This window comes from Lupinus angustifolius, chromosome LG08 (assembly GCF_001865875.1).
Source record: "Lupinus angustifolius cultivar Tanjil chromosome LG08, LupAngTanjil_v1.0, whole genome shotgun sequence".
NCBI classification, from domain to species: Eukaryota; Viridiplantae; Streptophyta; class Magnoliopsida; order Fabales; family Fabaceae; genus Lupinus; species Lupinus angustifolius.
This window is the reverse complement of record NC_032016.1, coordinates 25,247,673-25,266,197: the sequence shown is the minus strand read 5'-3', so window position 1 is coordinate 25,266,197 and position 18,525 is coordinate 25,247,673. Positions and strand designations below refer to the sequence as shown.

At 32.8% G+C, this 18,525-nt stretch overlaps 4 protein-coding genes across 6 annotated transcripts; 3 read left to right on the top strand and 1 right to left on the bottom strand.

Moving 5' to 3' along the window:
- On the top strand, positions 3,830-7,174 carry LOC109355582 (growth-regulating factor 5-like). The gene is made up of 4 exons (XM_019598810.1): positions 3,830-4,079; positions 4,579-4,933; positions 6,396-6,803; positions 6,878-7,174. The coding sequence occupies exons 1-3, from the start codon at positions 3,872-3,874 to the stop codon at positions 6,790-6,792; spliced, it is 960 nt and encodes a 319-aa protein (XP_019454355.1). The 5' UTR covers positions 3,830-3,871; the 3' UTR covers positions 6,793-6,803; positions 6,878-7,174.
- On the top strand, positions 7,728-10,257 carry LOC109355585 (dnAJ-like protein slr0093). Of its 2 annotated transcripts, none has more exons than XM_019598816.1 (6): positions 7,728-7,988; positions 8,640-8,717; positions 8,841-8,916; positions 9,403-9,476; positions 9,611-9,681; positions 10,000-10,257. In XM_019598816.1, exons 1-6 carry the CDS (start codon positions 7,962-7,964, stop codon positions 10,058-10,060), a joined length of 387 nt encoding a protein of 128 aa, XP_019454361.1. In that variant the 5' UTR covers positions 7,728-7,961; the 3' UTR covers positions 10,061-10,257. The 2 variants fall into 2 exon arrangements, with proteins under 2 accessions (XP_019454361.1, XP_019454360.1); XM_019598815.1 differs by having other exon boundaries at positions 7,735-7,988; positions 10,005-10,257.
- On the bottom strand, positions 11,693-12,408 carry LOC109355584 (putative gamma-glutamylcyclotransferase At3g02910). Its single transcript, XM_019598814.1, has one exon. It carries the CDS (start codon positions 12,329-12,331, stop codon positions 11,753-11,755), a length of 579 nt encoding a protein of 192 aa, XP_019454359.1. The 5' UTR covers positions 12,332-12,408; the 3' UTR covers positions 11,693-11,752.
- LOC109355583 lies at positions 15,490-17,222 on the top strand. 2 transcript variants are annotated; one of them, XM_019598813.1, is made up of 7 exons: positions 15,490-15,614; positions 15,683-15,803; positions 15,883-15,926; positions 15,994-16,104; positions 16,271-16,345; positions 16,621-16,733; positions 16,862-17,222. In XM_019598813.1, exons 1-7 carry the CDS (start codon positions 15,514-15,516, stop codon positions 17,002-17,004), a joined length of 708 nt encoding a protein of 235 aa, XP_019454358.1. In that variant the 5' UTR covers positions 15,490-15,513; the 3' UTR covers positions 17,005-17,222. The 2 variants fall into 2 exon arrangements, with proteins under 2 accessions (XP_019454358.1, XP_019454356.1); XM_019598811.1 differs by having other exon boundaries at positions 15,994-16,107; positions 16,265-16,345.

The following is an 18,525-nucleotide window of genomic DNA, read 5'->3' as shown; positions in this document are numbered from 1 at the left end:
TATATAATCATAATATTTTTGTCTTATATCATTCATACAATAATCATTAATCACTTGCGAATAAGTTATTCTATAAGAAATAGAGAAAAAATGTATAACATTACAAAAGTATTGTACTTTATCACTATATTATTCAATATTCATTTTTAATCATTATTAATTTTTTTAAATAATTTAAATGTAGATGGAAATGATTGTGTATAAATTTCTATATACATAGATATCACACTTAAAAAGTAGAATACATGTAATATTATTAAAAAAGAATGTAATATTTATACATGATCAATATAAAGATTTATATATAATTATTACAATATTCTTCCATCATATTTTGTTTTTGAGTAAAAAATAAATGATAGAAGATAGTCCTAGAGAGATGCACAACTGTTGTCTCATATTTGGTGTGTCACTCTATACTCTATGTGATGGTTGAAAAAATATATTTAAATTAAAATTTAATTTTTAAGTATTTACCCTTCATGACATATGAGCTCGTGAGTATAAAAGAAGGTTAAACTTTGCGCGATGACATGATAGAGCCTTGGATGAGCGCGGTTGTAGTTGGGCTTTGGAGAAAATTGGGCTTTGTCTAAGCACAGAACATGTTGCAATCCGAGGAGAATTAGGGTTTGTAATTGGTTCTAGTTTTGCGTATTTAATCCCCACCCGCACCACACATTCACCGTGCCTCTATCTTTCATCTTCTCTCCCTTTTTGTTCATTATTTATTTTCAAAGCCTGTGATGTTCAAATTGTCCGTACCATCTGAGATTAAGCTTTTTAACAATTGCTCTGATGCATACACTAATTCTTTATTCTGAGGCTTCCATTTTGTTTATATAACTGAAAAGGCAACAATTTAGAGTCTCTGATTCACTTATTCGATAGTGATTTCAGTGCTGTACGTTGCCAATACAAATCTGGATCTAAATTCTGGCATAAGCCTTAGTCTAATTAGGCGAGTGCATTCAAATGTTCCTATATATTTTTTTATGTTGTTTTCAATACACTACTTTTAACGGGCTGTGATGAGTCAGAGATAGTCATGCACCACTCTGATTTTTAGTGCTGATAATTTTCTCATACCCATTTTATCTGAGCCCTTCTCACTATTATTTTTCATTAATGCTTTACGAACTGTTTTAATTCCACGTTTTCTTATTGATTTAACCCCGTTTTTTTAATTATTTAGTTATATTTCATTGTGAAAATTGTTAAAGCAAATATAAAGTTGATAAGTTCAAATATGAACTCTGGCATTTACTAAAATCGATTGAACTTTAGGCTAAATAGATATCTGATATGCAAATCTACAAAAGTTCACACATGCTTGGATATTATATATGCAGATTTGCCTGACATGAGTATATGCTGAAAATAAATATGTAAACCTGCAGAATATGACCATGAATTAAAAATTAAATATTTGAATCATATGATTTGATTCCCATTTTGTACCCGAATCTCGTATCAAGGTTAATGAAATCTGATCATATGATGATCCAACTAAGATTATGCCCGTCACATTGATATGCCTTTCTTACGGGTAAGAATGTAGTTTAAAAATTATGATACGAATTACAACCATATTGTAAAAATTGAATAAACATAAAGTAATATATAGCAAGGTTATACAATTATACACGCTTGTATGACATAATTTAGTGATGTATGGTACCGTACTGGATAAATAATTGTAAAAGTTTGACCAAGTTAGCTCGTTTTATCCTTGCCTAACACTATGGTGCTTAATGCACTAAGTATAAGGTGGTGCACTTCTTTTTTGTGTTATCGATTATGATTGGTTAAGAATATGTATTTTACTTAAAAATATACTTTAATGTTACCTCCATCCCAGCAACCAGTGGGATGTTTCCTTTACTTGCTACTTTGGACCACGGGGGGCCTGGCCTTCTCTCAGCCCATGACGTGTTGTTGCTGTCTCATAAAGGGTAGCACATAATAAAAGGAAGTCCACAATCACCCAATGGAACATGACACACTAAGGTAGAAAATTATGGTATACAATGTGTTTCATTAAACAAAATTACGTTGATTGGATTGGACTACTCAATGTTGGTCGAGCTTGAACACTTGGTGAAGCCTGAAGCTACTAGAATTTGTCATACTGATCGACCTACTTGACTTGCCATGATAACTATACATGAAGGCTTATATTGTTGTTATCATAGCCTATTGTAGACTGTAAATTAACTATGCATAGAGTATGACCTTACCAAGTCGCGCGACAAGCATAATAAAGTAGCCCGACTTTGCTAAAGACAGATCGATAGACTCAAATGGTCAGCCACGCTAACAACATTCAACAAATGACTCTATACCTATATCCATTATAAAATAGAAGCTCATCTCCTTATAACAAAGAAGAGATACAAACATACATGCACAACTCAAGAAAAACTACTCACGACTCCTAGACATAGCTCTCGATAGAGCTCATACACACCCAGTCATTGGTCCCCCACTCTCTAACCTTACTCTCTAATACCTTGAATGGCATATTTACATATACCATGAATTGTGGATCTCCTTCATTTGTCATTTGTTGACTTATCGTCAGAACACCTTTTCAGGTCATCGACGGGCCCATGCATACTCTATACGCCTCAGACTTTTACCCATTAGTGGGGGCAAAGTCAGTCCCTCCGAAGGACATCACTGCACCAAACCTTCCAATCCGGTGACCTACACTCCAAAGAGGCATCCTCTCATAACTGAAGACCTTGAAGTTTGAACCATACTCACCCTCATGCGAAAAATCCCTTACTACAAACTTCTTTTACTACATAAAGGTTACATAGACAACCAACATTCTTTTACTACAAGTGAAAAATCCCTAACTACAAATTGAAATCGTAAACACAATACAATAACTAAAATCATAAACAAAATACAATAACTAAAATTATAAACAAAATAATATGTGCATATCAATTAGAAAAACCCTTACCCTTAATCTCATGATATATTAACCACACAAAAGTCATTTTACACTGCATGTTTGATGAAAGAGTTTAAAATGTATGCACTGACATTGTAAAAAGTTAGTGCATTATCCATCATTCATTTATAATATTTTTATTTAAAAGTTAATAATAACTGAAAATTAATGGTGAATGATATAGTGATAGTGTAAAAAACATTTACACTGGCGGTGTATCTATCTTTTTTTTCCCTTGATGAAAAAACTAAAAAATGTTATTCATAGATGAACCTAACATTCCTTACAAATCAAAAACCTACTTTACTTCATTTTTCTCCATATTCTTTGAAATATTTTATTTACCCAAGTGATTTTTTTCTTCTGGTCTAGTGATTAGGTCACATTGAGATATACTTAGGTAGTAGAGTTAAGCATAAACGTGACCAAAATTATATTAGATCAATAGATATACTAAAAGGTGAAATATTCTTTATTGAAATACTTATAAATTCCAAGAGAAATTAATTATTTAAAGTGAGAGCTTAACTTTATTTTTTATAATAAAAAAAGTCAGCATATTTGAAAACAAAAGCAAAGAAAAGAAAGGTAAGATATTAAGGATTAGTTGAATGTTGAGACATTTTTTTACTTGGATGAAAACAAAAAAAAAGTACAAACAAGTAATAGTCATTTTGGGTGACTCCAATGTATTACTTAGTTGAAATTTGAAGTTGAGTATTTATCCCATCAATGATTTTATTTTTGTGATAGATTGGAGGGACTAAAATGTAATTTAAAAGCAAGAGTAAAGTGTTAAGTTACTATTTGAGAAAGAAAACTCGATCTGAGTATGTTTGATATTGAGATTGAAGAAGAGTGTTAGATTTATGATATATGATAAAGATAGAATAGTAAGAAAGAAAGATGAATAAGAGTAATGGGAGTGAGATTATGATGAGTTTCAGTAATAATAATAATAATAAATCATCAGTTTTCACTGTGTCTCAGTGGCAGGAATTGGAACATCAAGCATTGATATTCAAGTACATGCTTTCTGGTCTTCCTGTCCCTCTTCATCTTCTTCAACCAATTCAATTCTCCTTTTCTCATCCATTCTTTCACCATCCCTCATGTATTATTTACTTTACTTTACTACCCATTTTCATTATTTATATGTAACATGAAATATATATATATATGCCCAGATTTAAAACATTGCTAGGGGATAGGGATACATGAAATATCTAAATCTTAAATTGAATAACCAATTTCTGATTTTTTTTATAGGCCCAAAATTTGATTTTTACTTTAGTTCATTTGGGATAGATTAAATTTTCTAGCTTTCAGCTTATGGCTTGTCAGTGGTTGTGTTTCATAGATCTAGAGAGAGATTTTCATGTTCTGTGGCATATTTCTTGTTACTGTTTTTGTTTCTACTTGTATTTATTGAGGATTTCTTACCCTATTGCATTTGTACTATGCTTTGTGTGTGCATATATATCTTTCTAGTTTCTAGTATAGTATTTTACATATTCAGTTCTGGATTTTTGACCTATAGCTATGTGTAGTGTGTTATGTGTAGTTCCATTTTGTCATGATTGATTCCAAATGAATGTATGTTGAATTTGCAGTGAGTTATTCTTCCTTCTATGGGAAGAAGATAGACCCTGAGCCAGGAAGATGCAGGAGGACTGATGGGAAAAAGTGGAGGTGCTCCAAGGAAGCTTACCCAGACTCCAAGTATTGTGAGCGCCACATGCACCGTGGCCGCAACCGTTCAAGAAAGCCTGTGGAATCACAAACTATGACACCATTACCATCCACTGTGACATCAGTGACTATTGCCGGTAGCAGCAGCGCAGCTGGAAACTTCCAGAACCTTGCTGCAAATGCCTTTGGTAATCTCCAAGGTACTGGTTCTGGAACCGGCCTTACCGACTACAATCTAGATTCCATTCCCTATGGGATTCCAAGTAAAGATTACAGGTACAAAGAAATCCTTGTTATATTTCACACCACTCGGTTACTCGGAAATGGAAAAATTATTTGGCTACAGAGAATAGAGTAGAACAGAAAGTATTTCATCAATGTCATATTGCTTGGCATATTTAATGGAACTTCTTTTACTAGTTTTTCATGATCTTGTGTTGTGATATAGGCGAATGAATTTCTGACTTTGATTACCATTTGTCTGTAATATTGATATGCTTAGGTCATGGATTTCTGATTTGTGGCAAAGATCTGCTATTATCAAAGCTAGTTGTTAGATTGCTATTCACTTTTGAAGTGTGCACTTTCTCTTTGTTTATATTGTCAACTGAAAGACGAGCTGTTAGCTTATCTTCAGCTTCTGTAAAAAAAATGTTACTTCATGTTGAAGAGGGGGATTATAATTTTTTCAGTAATTCCTAAATTTAATTTGTTTGTGGATCTTACCGTGTTTTTTTTCTTTTTTAGTGTTGGGTGGTTCTCGGACATGTGGGCTAGGGATTCAGTAGACCCTCATGAGTTGAAATTGTTTGCAACCTAATTCTTGTTGGTTATTTTTAAAAATGGAGATAGAAAGACGGTTCTTCAATTACCATTATAGTTTCCTTTTCTTTGCATTAAATCTAAGGGTGTACTGCATTTTATTTCTGTGAAACATAGTCCTTTCTAAACTTACCCACCAAACCTTTCTTTTTATCACTTAGCCCCTTGATATTTTTTAGAGAAAACATTACTTTGTCAGTTAAATCAAGACAGAACATAAGGCATGGAATCAGCCTTGGAACAATTATAGTTGTGGTGTCAAGTTGTAGATCCAGCAACCTCTTACAAATGCAAGGGAAGGCTGCCTATTTTAGACTCACGCAGTGGGCCGATCCTTCCGCGGTTCCCTGCACATAGCGGGAGCTTTATGGCACTAAGTTTCTGTTTACTACGGAACATAAGACACAATGCATATCACATGACCATACCATTACAGAACAAAGTTTTTTCACCACTTAACCTCCGTAGAGTTTGGTTTTAATTGTCTGGAGGTTCGCTTCTGTTTGATTTAAACTGAAAAATGATGTTTATAGCAAAGTGATTTTCAAAGATGTGGTTTTCAGCATCATTCATTTAATTTTAACTGAACCTCAATTTAGTAATTTCATCTTATAATTATTCATTAGGCCACTGTTGCTTCCACTATCTATATTTAACAGTAGAGATTAAGCTTTAATTTCATTGAATAATGGCACGTTAGTAACTAGGATAGAACTGGTAACCTTGTTAGTCTGCTTCTCTTCACCTTCATCAATTTGTTCCTGTTTCTTATGTAGTAATCATTGTCATGAATCATGATTATTTGTTTGTACTACTCCACATGGTCGATAAGGCAACTTGTTCTATGATAAATTTCAGTATAAAGTTGTAGAATATGTTAGCAGTACTGTTATTTCTCATCCCTTGAACTAAACAGGTATCTTCAAGGACTTAAATCTGAAGGTAATGAGCATAGCTTCTTTTCCGAAGTTTCCGAAAGCAACAAGGTCCCCCGAATGGAGTCACAGCTAGAAAACACATGGCCTTTGATGTCAACCAGACTTGCTTCTCATTCTACATTGAAATCAAATCATAATCCCACGTTGCAGAATGATTATCCACAACATTCATTTTTATCTAGTGAATATGCCTCAGGAGAAGCTGTGAAGCAGGAGGGTCACCCTCTTCGACCTTTTTTTAATGAATGGCCGAAAAGCAAGGAGTCATGGTTTGGTCAGGAAGATGAAAGATCCAACCAAACAGCTCTCTCCACAACTCAACTCTCGATATCCATTCCCATGGCATCTCCCGACTTCTCTGCATCGAACTCTTAATCCCCTGCATGGTGAGATTTTAATTAGGCAAAGTTTCTATTTTTAAACATAAAACCAGCTGAATACTGTAATTATATCATTGCAGATAGCTAAAAACAGCCCTTCAGGATTTGCAGTGCCATGTTATGCAAGAGTGACCAAGTATACTGGGATATGTTCCATGTTAATGTATTTCATTTTTCTCTGTAATAATAATAATGCATTTTCTGCAGAGTTGTGTACAACATTATGGAACCTTAGCCTTTTGTTATAAGCAAGACCATATTTACTCATATGATGGGTTATTTGTAGAACCATCAAATATTCATCCTTTTGTAACCTAATGAACCTATAACAATATTTCATTCCTGAATTATGATGGTTGCTGAATAAAGTTGCTAGTCTGTTAATGATTTAATGCAATATTTCATCATTGGAAATTAGCAGTTATAATGGCGAGAAAAACTTGCATGGAGACAAGTGTATTTATGTTCTCAATGTGTTGGCAATATTTTATTGGTTGTCTCTATATACATATGTCTCTACGCAAGTCTTTCTCTATAATGGCTTGTTACTTTGGGTTGATGAAGCCTTGTATTAATGCATCTCATTCTTGACATGTTGGGAAGGTGGGTGCAATTGAAACAGGACTTTATTGTTGACCCATAATGTAATAAATTAGTTTTTCCAACAATGTTTTTTCGTTATATGCTCAACTATTAATCATTGCTTAACGGAAAATATACATATGTACTTGAACCAAACTTTTTATTTTGACAAGTTAAAGTACACATAAAAAAGATGTTAAAGGGATAAATATGTTAATAGTTACATGTAGTGATTGTGTCTCCTAACAAATGTTGTTCCAGCACGAAACCACAACAAGAAGATCTTGTTGTGGAGGTAAGAGAAGGTGAATATGGACCACAGATATGATCAGTATAATATTCCCAGAAAATGAAAATAAGAACAGCACACGAAATTGTAATTGTGGAGTAGCAATGTCCCCGTCTTTTCTCTTACCCGAATAAAAAAATCCACCACAAAACAAAACCTATTTCTCCCATTTGTTACTATCGCTCTCACATTTATTTCCATCTATTCTTTACTAGTTTCATCATTTTCTTCTTAATTTTGCTGTCACAGTTTCATTCCGATGAATTATCAGACTCCCTTTATTTCTGTACCACATGGCTGCCACTGACGTCACCACTAAGGTTTTTCATTCATTCAATTTTCAACTTTTCATTTTTTTTTCTTGCTATATTTTGCTCCTGTGAAATTTTGTTGAAAAAAATCACATTTTTATTTGTTTCCATAGTTATGTATTCTGTTATTTTCATTTTGAACTAGGAAGTGTTAGTGTAGAGGTTTTAAATTGTGATTACGGTCATCTCCATTATTTTTCAAAAGCTACAATCTCCCTTTAGTTTTTTGTTTACCAAGAAGCTTTACAAGCTTTTTTTGACCGAGTTAATAAGCTACAACATGCTAAAGAATGTATAAGATTGTCATGTGAAACACACACTTAGTAGCTGAACATTGGTTTGGAGAAGTCTAGGGAGTGGGTTTATCTGTTAATTGAATTATATTTAGTTGATCTTAGGTGTGCTTCATTTTTTGGGATCATTTTCTCAAATCTGTCTTTGAGGGTGAGTCATGGTGCAACGGTAAGATTGCTACCTTGTGACCAGGAGGTCACTGATTCAAACCCCGGAGACCGTCACTCTCTTTGTCGGGGGTAAGGGTAAGTACAAATACTATTTTTGATAGCAGAAAGTGTACATGACTTTATTTATACCTAGTTACACTTTCTAATTGAATGTTGCTTAATGTGTTTCTGATGGGGCACTTTTATTTCATTCAAGGATTATTACAAGGTGCTGGAAGTTGATTATGATGCAACTGATGAAAACATCAAATTAAATTATCGAAGACTCGCATTGGTTGGTAATTTACACTTTTTGAGAATCTCCTGCAAATTGCAATGGATTTTTACACAATTTTTCATTCTGAAAATTATTTTCTAAGAGTTTGACTTACTGTGTGCATGATTCTCCATTTGATAGAAATGGCATCCTGATAAGCACAAAGGTGACAATGCTGCTACTGCAAAATTCCAAGAGATAAATGAAGCTTACACTGGTAATTCTTTCTTGTAATGGTGATAAAAAAGTTAACTTTTACTTTTTCCTAGTAAAGCATGTTGTTTAATGAGTGTTCATTCTTCTCTCTTTAGTGATCACTCTTTAACATTTACATTTCAGGGAAATTGCTCTTTTTCTATCTTCAACTTAGCCACAATGTATAAACTTTTGATTTTAAAGGACAAATAATTTTGAGCACGAAGATTGCGGTCCTTCATTTGTTTGGATATAAAGTTTAACTTTGTTGTCTGGCTTTCTGGCTCTAAAGTTCCCACTTGTTGTATATGTTAACATAGTTTAATGACTTATGAGCATGTGAACCTGGTTTAACATAGTTTTATGACTCTATTACCATTGCTGTAGTGCTTCTTTGTTTGAACTCGATTTGTTTCTTCTCATGCACCTTGTTATGATCCGAAATACAGCAATAAGTTATATGTTGATGATAATCGTAGATTTTCTTTCTTTCTATTTTATGCCTCAGTGTTGAGTGACCCTGCCAAGCGTCTTGACTATGATTTAACTGGAACCTGTGAAATTCACAAGTATAGTTTGCAGGTATGCAACTAAACTATCATTTAACATTAGTTTTATTGAATTCGACTTGCTTATCGTTAATTCATGAGTGTATCCCCTTGAATGGTAAATGCTAATCTGTACTTTAATACTTCCATTGGTGCACATGTACACAGGAATATCTTGCCAGATTTAAAGGCATGATTCTTACATGCAATGGACTTGGTATCAATCATGCAGATACTTGGTAAAACTCTTATTCTTGCTTTTCTACTGAAAACTCTTATTACAGGATACAGAGCTCAGTAAAACTAGCTATTTCCATGCAACCATATAAACTTTGTGATTATTAATCTCTTAAAAACGTCAATACATTGAATTTACTATTTGGTTATTCTGTTCCACAGACTCAGAAAGTCCTAAAGTTTGGTCCTTTATTATTTATAAGTCCCAATGCTGAAATTATATTTTATGGACATGCCCTCTAGCTGATATTTCCTTTTTGTTTATTATTATGCAAACTCTAATCCTACCTAACATGGATATTTAATCTTCTTTGCTATAATGCAGGTCACAACATTTCATTGAAAATAATGATTGCTCTTATTTTGAACCAGAGGGTGTAGTAAAAAATAATGCTACTTAGGACACTTTAACTTATGCTGTTTCGTCCCTTATTAGAATATGTACTATTATTAATTACGAAAGATGTGTACACTACATGCATCAAATGTATTCTCTCCCTTGTACAATATCATTTGTTTTTGTTGTTTTATTTGTTTCAAGAATTTGGAACATATTTACTTTATTTTTTCTTCACCAATTTTATCTCTGTCTCTCTTTTTCCATTGAATATGGTAAAAAGGAGAATTAGTATTTTAAATATCTTTAAGATAGAATTGTAGAGTTGTGTAATTGTTTCCTAAGAGTATTTGTAATTCACTACTTTATACAATTTTTGTGCAAGAATTACATGATTACTGATTAGAGAGACAAAAGGTGTATCAAGAGCCGAAAGATGTATGAGGTGTATGTATATAACGTACATGCTAAGCAAAATTTTCATTGTAAAATGGTCCCTTTTAATTAAGAGATATGGGGTGTATGAGTTTTATATGTTGGTAGTGTATTATTCAATATTTATGTGTAAACATGATTAACAATTGATAGGAAAAACTACAAAATCCCTCAAATTTTAATGGCCTATAGCAAACTGTTAAAAAAATATGAATATTCAGTGGTGTAGTGGTGTTCTACACCGTAACTAGAATATTCGATATTGTTCAATGACTGTGGCTTGTGGTCATGCTCAATAATTCAAGTGCACTTAAAATAATAAATAAGTGGGTCTTCATTTTCCTAGCCATGGATCACATTGTCAAGATTCCATGCGTGTTTTCGAATCAGCATTTATACTTACTCAATAAACTATTCAAAATACTTGTAAAGTAATCACAATTCACAACCACAATTATTGCCCATTTTTTATTTTTTTAAATTAAAAGAAAGTGTCTTGTTCATACGGGTGTCATGTTGTCTCTTTCACTTGTTAATATATTCTAGATTTTATTTTTATGTTTGTTGGGAATTGCATTATTTTATTCTGTACATCATGGGTATCTCTCATCCTATAGCTAAATAAGCTAATTTTTTTGGGGTGTGTAACTACCACTCCCAACAAACGCAATTATCATGAATCGAAGATCCAGTGAAGTTTTACATTACTGGACCAATTCATGTGAGTAAAATTGGATTGTTGGTTAAGAAGAATCATGAACTTATGTGTGATTGAAATGCTTGATGAAATCATTATTCTTTTGTCACATGGACGTTAACATATATAATTATAGAACGAAAAGAGGTACTAAATCAATTGAGGCTGCGTTGTGAAAATGTTAAAATCCCTGGATATAAATTGCAAATAATCATATATATATTCAACATTCTCAGTAGTACCCAAATAATTAAAAGTGCAAGCAACTACATCTAATGTTTTAGTTAGCTGCGGTACACAGCAAAAGGGGCACATAGTTTTTTATATGACGCTAGATTCCATATTAAACTTATTTTGTTTGGATTTTCATATGTATTTTTTCACCAGAGACAATCATATATCGGGAACATCCATAGGTATTATGGAACTAACATTACTTAAGGAAGGGAATAAAGAAATCAAATATGTATCATTTGAATAAAAAGTGTTAAAGGATATGATCACCACCTAAAAAAGTGTATTAATCAACATAAGAAAAGAGGAAGAAAAAGAGTTTTTAACAATAAAATGAAAAGATAAAATGATAGAAAAGTACGTGGTGGAATCAGCGAGAGGATGAAATGAAAGATGAAATATGATCAAGGAAAGTCAAATGTTGAGGCCTATCTTTGCGCTTCACATAACCACTCGCTTCTTTCTCTCCGTAACACACAAACCCTCTCTTCTCATTCTTCTTCCACATCTCCATCGCGTAATTCCTATGCGCATAATACGCCTCTGCGCATCTTAGCCCCTCTGCCACATCACCTTCACCTTCTCCTTCTCCTCCTATATCATCTGGTATCACTTTTATCGGGAGACGCTCGTAGTGAGCGCGTGTTGTTCCCTCAAGCTCGTCCATTCGGGCGAGACCATGCGCCGTCACGGAGTACAACTCCCCCCTGACACGGTGGCCGGAGCCGGGGATGTTGAGGAGGAACGGGACACGGTAGGGGCCGCAGACGAGGGGATAGTTGTGGAGGGTGCGGTAGGTTCCGACGAAGGAGGCATCACCGGAGAGCATCAAGTCTTGAAGGAGGATGTGGTTGGGGAAACCTCTCTTTAAAGTGCCGTACGTGAATATGAAAGCTCTGCTGCTATCATCGCCATGGTTATGGCGATCATGATCTGCTTCTGCTACCATCAGGGATTTGAAATTCCAAGGGGAAAGGGAAAAGGAAAAAGAGAGAAATCTGAGATTTACCTTCAATAGCGAGAAGAGACTCCTTTATATATAGTTAGTTGGACATGATAATCTATTTTTTATTATTTATTTGAATATAGGAATTCAAATATGGTAACAATATATATATATTATTAATTTAAATAATTATTTTTATTTTCATACCTAATATATATCACAAAAACATGTGAGTATGATATTTTTATCTTGACATATGATATATGTTTTAACTGTTCAAATATTAATTATTTTTTAATAGGAGTGAAAAAAAAGCATTGTATAATGTAGAACAATGAAGAAGAGGCACAGTATTTCAAAGTTTTGGCTTTAGCCACAAAACCGCGTTCCCAAAAATCGAAACCATATCCGTACAAATATTTGGGTTTTGGCTTCGACCACAAAACCGCGTATCAAAAAGAATCCAAAACAGAGTAGAGGCGCGTTCACGTGTGCTTGATAAAGAAGCAACCGTACTTATAAAAGATGTACCATATATCCTCCAAATGCATTGCTCCCTACCATGCCTATCTATCAGGTATAGGTAAGTCATACCTTATAAATTGTGTTACTACATATATCATTAATATATCATTAATTATGATTACTCTATTATGCAACTAATTCCCTCCCAGTAATTCCAAAACAGGTCCCATCACCACATTATTTATTGTCCACAAACTATTCTCTCAAATTAAAATTATGACAGTCACTAAAACTTGAAATTAATAGGATACTTAATAAAATAATAAGTAAATAAAAGATTATTGGCTTAATGATGGATTGGTTTATTAGACAAAACATTTAAAACATGACTTTTTATTCCTTTTCACTATTTTCAATTATGGTGTCTTTATTAAATAGTGAGTATAATATAACTAAAATGTGGAATATACACTATTTTTCAAGGATCAAGTTGAGAATAATTTTATCTTAGAATAATTATTTGAGCATTTGATAAATATATTAGCTACAAAATTAACATTTAACTAAAGATAATTATTACATAAGCTTGTTTTAAGTACTGTTGTTCATATTCAAACCTCAAACGTTACAAGATAAATTTACTTAAGTGTACCTTCATTTGAAATATGTAAATGTTTTTTCGATAACATATAATAAAATAACTAAAAAACTTTTGAATTTATAATGTAGAGGTGAGCATAAGTCGGATAAGGTTTATCCCTTATCCTATCTCAAATATTAATTGTATTATTTTTTTGAACTCACATCCGACATTGTAAGTGATCTGAGATGTTGATCGAATGATCACACCAACCTTTGAACTCGACGTTTGACATAATTATATATAATATATTTCATTTTAAAATAAAGTATTCTTAATATTATATACTATTTTGGATATGTAATGTTATATATGAAATAATATGTGTATTTGTATTGTTTTTCATGTATATATGATAAAATCTAAAGAATCAATGATATTTTTTGCCAACTAGATGTCATTATTCTATACACATACAAATATGATGATTGAGTGACAATTGGTTAGACCGATCATGTTTGTCCCATACTCATTCCTTGATATTGATTTGTTTAATCTTTGAACGCGAACCCATCTTAAATCTGATTAAGCTCGACATAAATCAGATCAAACTGGATGGGCGAGTAGGATCGAGTCCTCCTCAACCCTGTTGCATACTACACCTACTTTAAATTAAATATTAATTAAAAACATTGTGACTCATATTCTTCTTTATATAAAGTGTCAATATTGATACTCTCAAATATGTATTCATATTTATCATAATGCATGTAGATTCATGCATTTTTGGTATTGACTCAAAATTTATTACATAGTAATCACATCCGACATGATAATTCATTTAAGAGAATCATATGGATGCACACTTTGATTTTTAATGTTCATTTTTATATAAGAAGGCAATCAAAAGTACATATAAATAAATAATTAATATCCATTTGTGAAGGAAAGTTTGTAAGAGGAAACATATTTTGAAAATGATTTAATACTGAAAGTGTAAGTATTTTTTAGACTATCAGCAAATCATCTGTCATTTATTCATCAATCATTATTGACGGTCAAACAAACAAAAATAAAGTATGACAAATCAATGATGAATGATGTACTGATATTGTAGTAGGGTAGATATAAAGTTACAGATAAAATAAAATAGAATTACTAGAAAGAGGGAGAAAAATAGAAATTTGTGGGTACCCTACCCATCTAAGCTCATAAGCCCTAAAACCCAACAACAAGTTCAAACCAAATTCACAAACATTCAATACATAAGGTGCACTGTATGTTTTCTCTTTACTTCTATTTTTTCTTTCTTATTACGAAAATAATATAAAACTTCAACTAAAAATGCTTATACTGTTGACAGATGAATTTTAAAAACACAAAGATCCCAGATGCTACCGGTGGTGGAATCTCTGCATTGATTAAATTTATTATTCATAACTAGTTGCAACTTGCAATTTGCAACAATTTAACTGAAAATATTTTGTTGCATTTGAACATTAAAAATGAAATCAAGGCCAGTGGGACAACGAGTTAAGCAACGTGAGATTTACTTTCTCGGAGACAGGAACAGGAGTAAAATTTGGAGCCTACCGGGAAGAAATAGTTGTTTTGTATAAGGTTGTCTAGTGTTATTTTTTATTCTAACTTGTACGTGCGTTGTATCAATTGTTCAATTACCAGGTTCAGTACTACAAACATTTTCTTTCAATCAAGGTTTTAAAAGGACTTCAGTACTGTTATTAAATGGTTGCTACTGTTGTGGGATGTCAAGGAATCACTTTTTCATTATGTTATGGTTTTACTTTATAAATTGTGAGATTAAATCATAATTTGTTGTGATTATTTTGATTGTTTTGTTTTTACCCAATTTATAGATGTACATTTTTAATATTTATTATTTATTACTTCATAACAAATGATTAAAAAATGAAATAAAAGATAATATAAAAATAACATAATATACATTTTTAATATGCATGGAATTTGGTAAAAGTGGGTAAAGGAGAAGAGAGAAAACGTTGAGATTAATAATAAAATAAGAATTAACATTTAGTAGAAAAATAATCCAAGTTTGAAATAAGGTATTTTAGTGGTGGTGAATTAGAAGGAAATTGGGCTATAGAGAAAGGGAATTGATATGGCGTTGGAGATGTTTTTCTGGAGGGAAATTGAAAACCTTCAACTATTTCAAAATCACTCCATTTCCAATCTTCAACTTCTTTCTGGACCTCCTTCGTCGTTCGTATTTCCCTCTCTTCTCTCTCTATATATATTATTACATGTTTCTGATTTGTTTATGTTTTCAGCGGCAAGACTTCTCTGCTTTTCCACTTTGCATTCAACGTCGCAACATTACACTCCCACTCAACTGTTATTTTCATTTGTAACCGCCACACCTTCCATTCTAAACCTCCTTTTCTTTCCCAGGTTTTACTATTCCTATTCCTATTCCCATTCCTATTCCTATTCCTATTCCTTGTTTTGAATACCCACTTCATAATTTCAGGGCATGGATCCATCCTCTCACATCTTCCACCGTATTCAAATGAAGTACGATTCATAATAATTCTAATCTTCATTTGCTTTCATATATAATAATTCTATTCTCTCATTTCAGGTACTTGAATGATGATCAAGACATTAGGAACTACTTTTCTGCATTCCATCTCTATCATACATTACCTGCTGCTGTTCTCATTGATGACTTTCCACTTTTCTTCCACAACAACAAGTATCATTTCCCTCTTTTACCCCTTAAAACATAGCTTTCTATTTTATAACTCGTTATTGTTGGAACATGGTTTGTTTCGACTTTTCCTGCCATTTAGAATTGCTGCAAGCTACAGTAACAACAGTTATGTTTCTCTTTCATTTTCGATTCTCAATAGGACGTGCCAACAACATGGTGATCGAGACTTCGCCATGGCCAAGACTCTTGCCTTGTGCCATAATGCAATTACTTATGCAAAGTAAGTATACATTGCAATTCACACAATCATCACCTTTATCATTAACCTACCATCTTTTATGCTTTGTTCTTTATTTAGTATACTTGTTAAATAGGATATTAACAATGCCCAAGATTAGATTAAAAAGTAGTACATTTTGATTCTATTGAGAGTGGCGAAATCAAAATCGAAGAGAAGGGATAGTCATGTTCCATCTTATTCTAGCCATACACCAAAAGCTATGTCACGATTTTGACATAATGATAGCATTCCTGTCTATATTCTCTCCTTGGCAGTCAAAAAGGGTCTTGCAAGCTTCTCCTGTCAGATACTCATACTCACCAGGGAGACATCCCAAGGTTTAATTTCATCTACAAGAAATGGATACACACTACTTTTACAATTCAAGGTTGGTCGGCCCGTAGTCTTGTCCGCTTTTAAATTTCATATCATTATCAGGTGTCGAAAAAGAATGTCTGCTTAATCTATCCTCGTGATATATACATTTGTTAACTCTCGTGCTACCCGGTCTTGCAGAAGGGGATGTACCTGGATCATTTATTCTGAAAGATAGGAGCCATTCACGAATCGGTAACAGAGGTGGTATCAAAGCAGCCAAGTACTCTGTAGCTCTTCAATATCTGGTCTTGGATGGAATTATTGATGATCAAGTAGAATAGATATTTACCTACTCCACAATTTGAGCTGGTTGATACCTGTTACTGTGCCATTCTGGTAATTTTCTCTTGTGCCTAAGCTGTCATAAATTCCGTAATTAGATTAGCACATTAATTCCGCGATTTGATAATCGGCCTAAGTTCCAAACCTTAGGTTGTGTGACATCAGTTCATTATGAAGAGGACTACAACAACATCAAACAGCTTGAATAGGTATGCCCTGCTGATAGTGTTTCCATTATTAGTACATTTTGGCAATGTTTCAGAATGACACTAAACAAAAGTAGAAATGTTGGTAACTACTCTAGTACTTTAATACATTATTACCACATGTTGTTTTGTCTGGTTATCTTGTCTCTGTTATTATCTTCACCAAACCAGTCATTATATGATAGGTTGAATAATTACATGAAGGAATTGCTTATGATCATGTACATGCGTGGGTTTTATCCGGTGCTTTCTTTTCTTTTTGTTATGGAAGAGCCATACTGAGGCAAAAGGGCTCGAGTTGTAATAGTTACAAGCATGACTAAAAGGGATAATCAAAACTCAAAAGGGTTCTCACAATAGGAATAGGTATATTGCGTGCCCAACTATAAAGCCTTTTGGAGACGTTTCTCCTTAAAAAAAATCAAATAACAAATTCTATCACTACTCGGTAAAGTCTGTTTACGAGTTGATTTTTGGAAGAGAATGAATATAAATGGAAGATTTGAGAGCAATTTTACAAATATATTGTATGACTTCCCAAGTCTTTCTTTTTCACTTATTGTCCTCTACAAATCAACTCAACTCAGACATAGAACCTTATAATGCTTCCAAAATAGCAAATGTTATATTAGATAAGTCAGTTAGTTAGTTATACGTTTAATAATAAAAAGTTAGTTATGATGTCTGGTGTCTAGAATATGAATTGATAATACTAACACTAATACCAATCGTCATCCAAGTAACAAACATTGCATACTTCAAATGCTGAAGATAGTTGTTTTGGCCCAACAAATGGAGGAAAGAAGTCTTTTATAAGCAAGGGTTTCAAGCTACTTCATGATCAGTTTCATCCCATATACAGTAAAGCATAATAAAGCTGATAGAATATATATTATCGAAAAATATTAGTTAAAACATTAAACTTATGAAATTGTATAATTTATTGTTAAATGAAAAATATTAGTTTTTATTACCTAGGCCACTCATATGTGTTATATCCACGAACCATCAATTTATGAAATAATTCATTGAATAGATGAGTCATCCATGCTTCCACGTGTCAAGATATGGACCTCCTAAGTGTCAATCATGAACCAACCCAAAAGTTTTGTACCTACAAAACTAAGCCAAACAAAATAAGGCATCATTATTTATCCACTCAATATCAAATTATTACACACAATTTATTATTTCTCTCTAATGTTTTCGTGCTTCATTTCAAGTGCTCTTATCTTCTACATTTTTTTCAAGTGCTTTCTTCCAACTTTGACCCATGCATTGTATAATATAACTATAAACCTTTTAATACTAGAT

Bases quoted from the DNA above. Each gene is read 5' to 3' on its own strand.
- LOC109355583 (XM_019598811.1), top strand. From the start codon at position 15,514: ATGGCGTTGGAGATGTTTTTCTGGAGGGAAATTGAAAACCTTCAACTA. The intron at 15,804-15,882 runs GTTTTACTATTC...TCATAATTTCAG, and splicing joins AACCTCCTTTTCTTTCCCAG to GGCATGGATCCATCCTCTCA. The intron at 16,734-16,861 runs GTTGGTCGGCCC...CCGGTCTTGCAG, and splicing joins CACTACTTTTACAATTCAAG to AAGGGGATGTACCTGGATCA.
- LOC109355585 (XM_019598815.1), top strand. From the start codon at position 7,962: ATGGCTGCCACTGACGTCACCACTAAG. The intron at 7,989-8,639 runs GTTTTTCATTCA...ATTTCATTCAAG, and splicing joins CCACTGACGTCACCACTAAG to GATTATTACAAGGTGCTGGA. The intron at 9,477-9,610 runs GTATGCAACTAA...ACATGTACACAG, and splicing joins TTCACAAGTATAGTTTGCAG to GAATATCTTGCCAGATTTAA.
- LOC109355584 (XM_019598814.1), bottom strand. From the start codon at position 12,331: ATGGTAGCAGAAGCAGATCATGATCGCCATAACCATGGCGATGATAGC.
- LOC109355582 (XM_019598810.1), top strand. From the start codon at position 3,872: ATGAATAAGAGTAATGGGAGTGAGATTATGATGAGTTTCAGTAATAAT. The intron at 4,080-4,578 runs GTATTATTTACT...TTGAATTTGCAG, and splicing joins ATTCTTTCACCATCCCTCAT to TGAGTTATTCTTCCTTCTAT. The intron at 4,934-6,395 runs GTACAAAGAAAT...TGAACTAAACAG, and splicing joins ATTCCAAGTAAAGATTACAG to GTATCTTCAAGGACTTAAAT.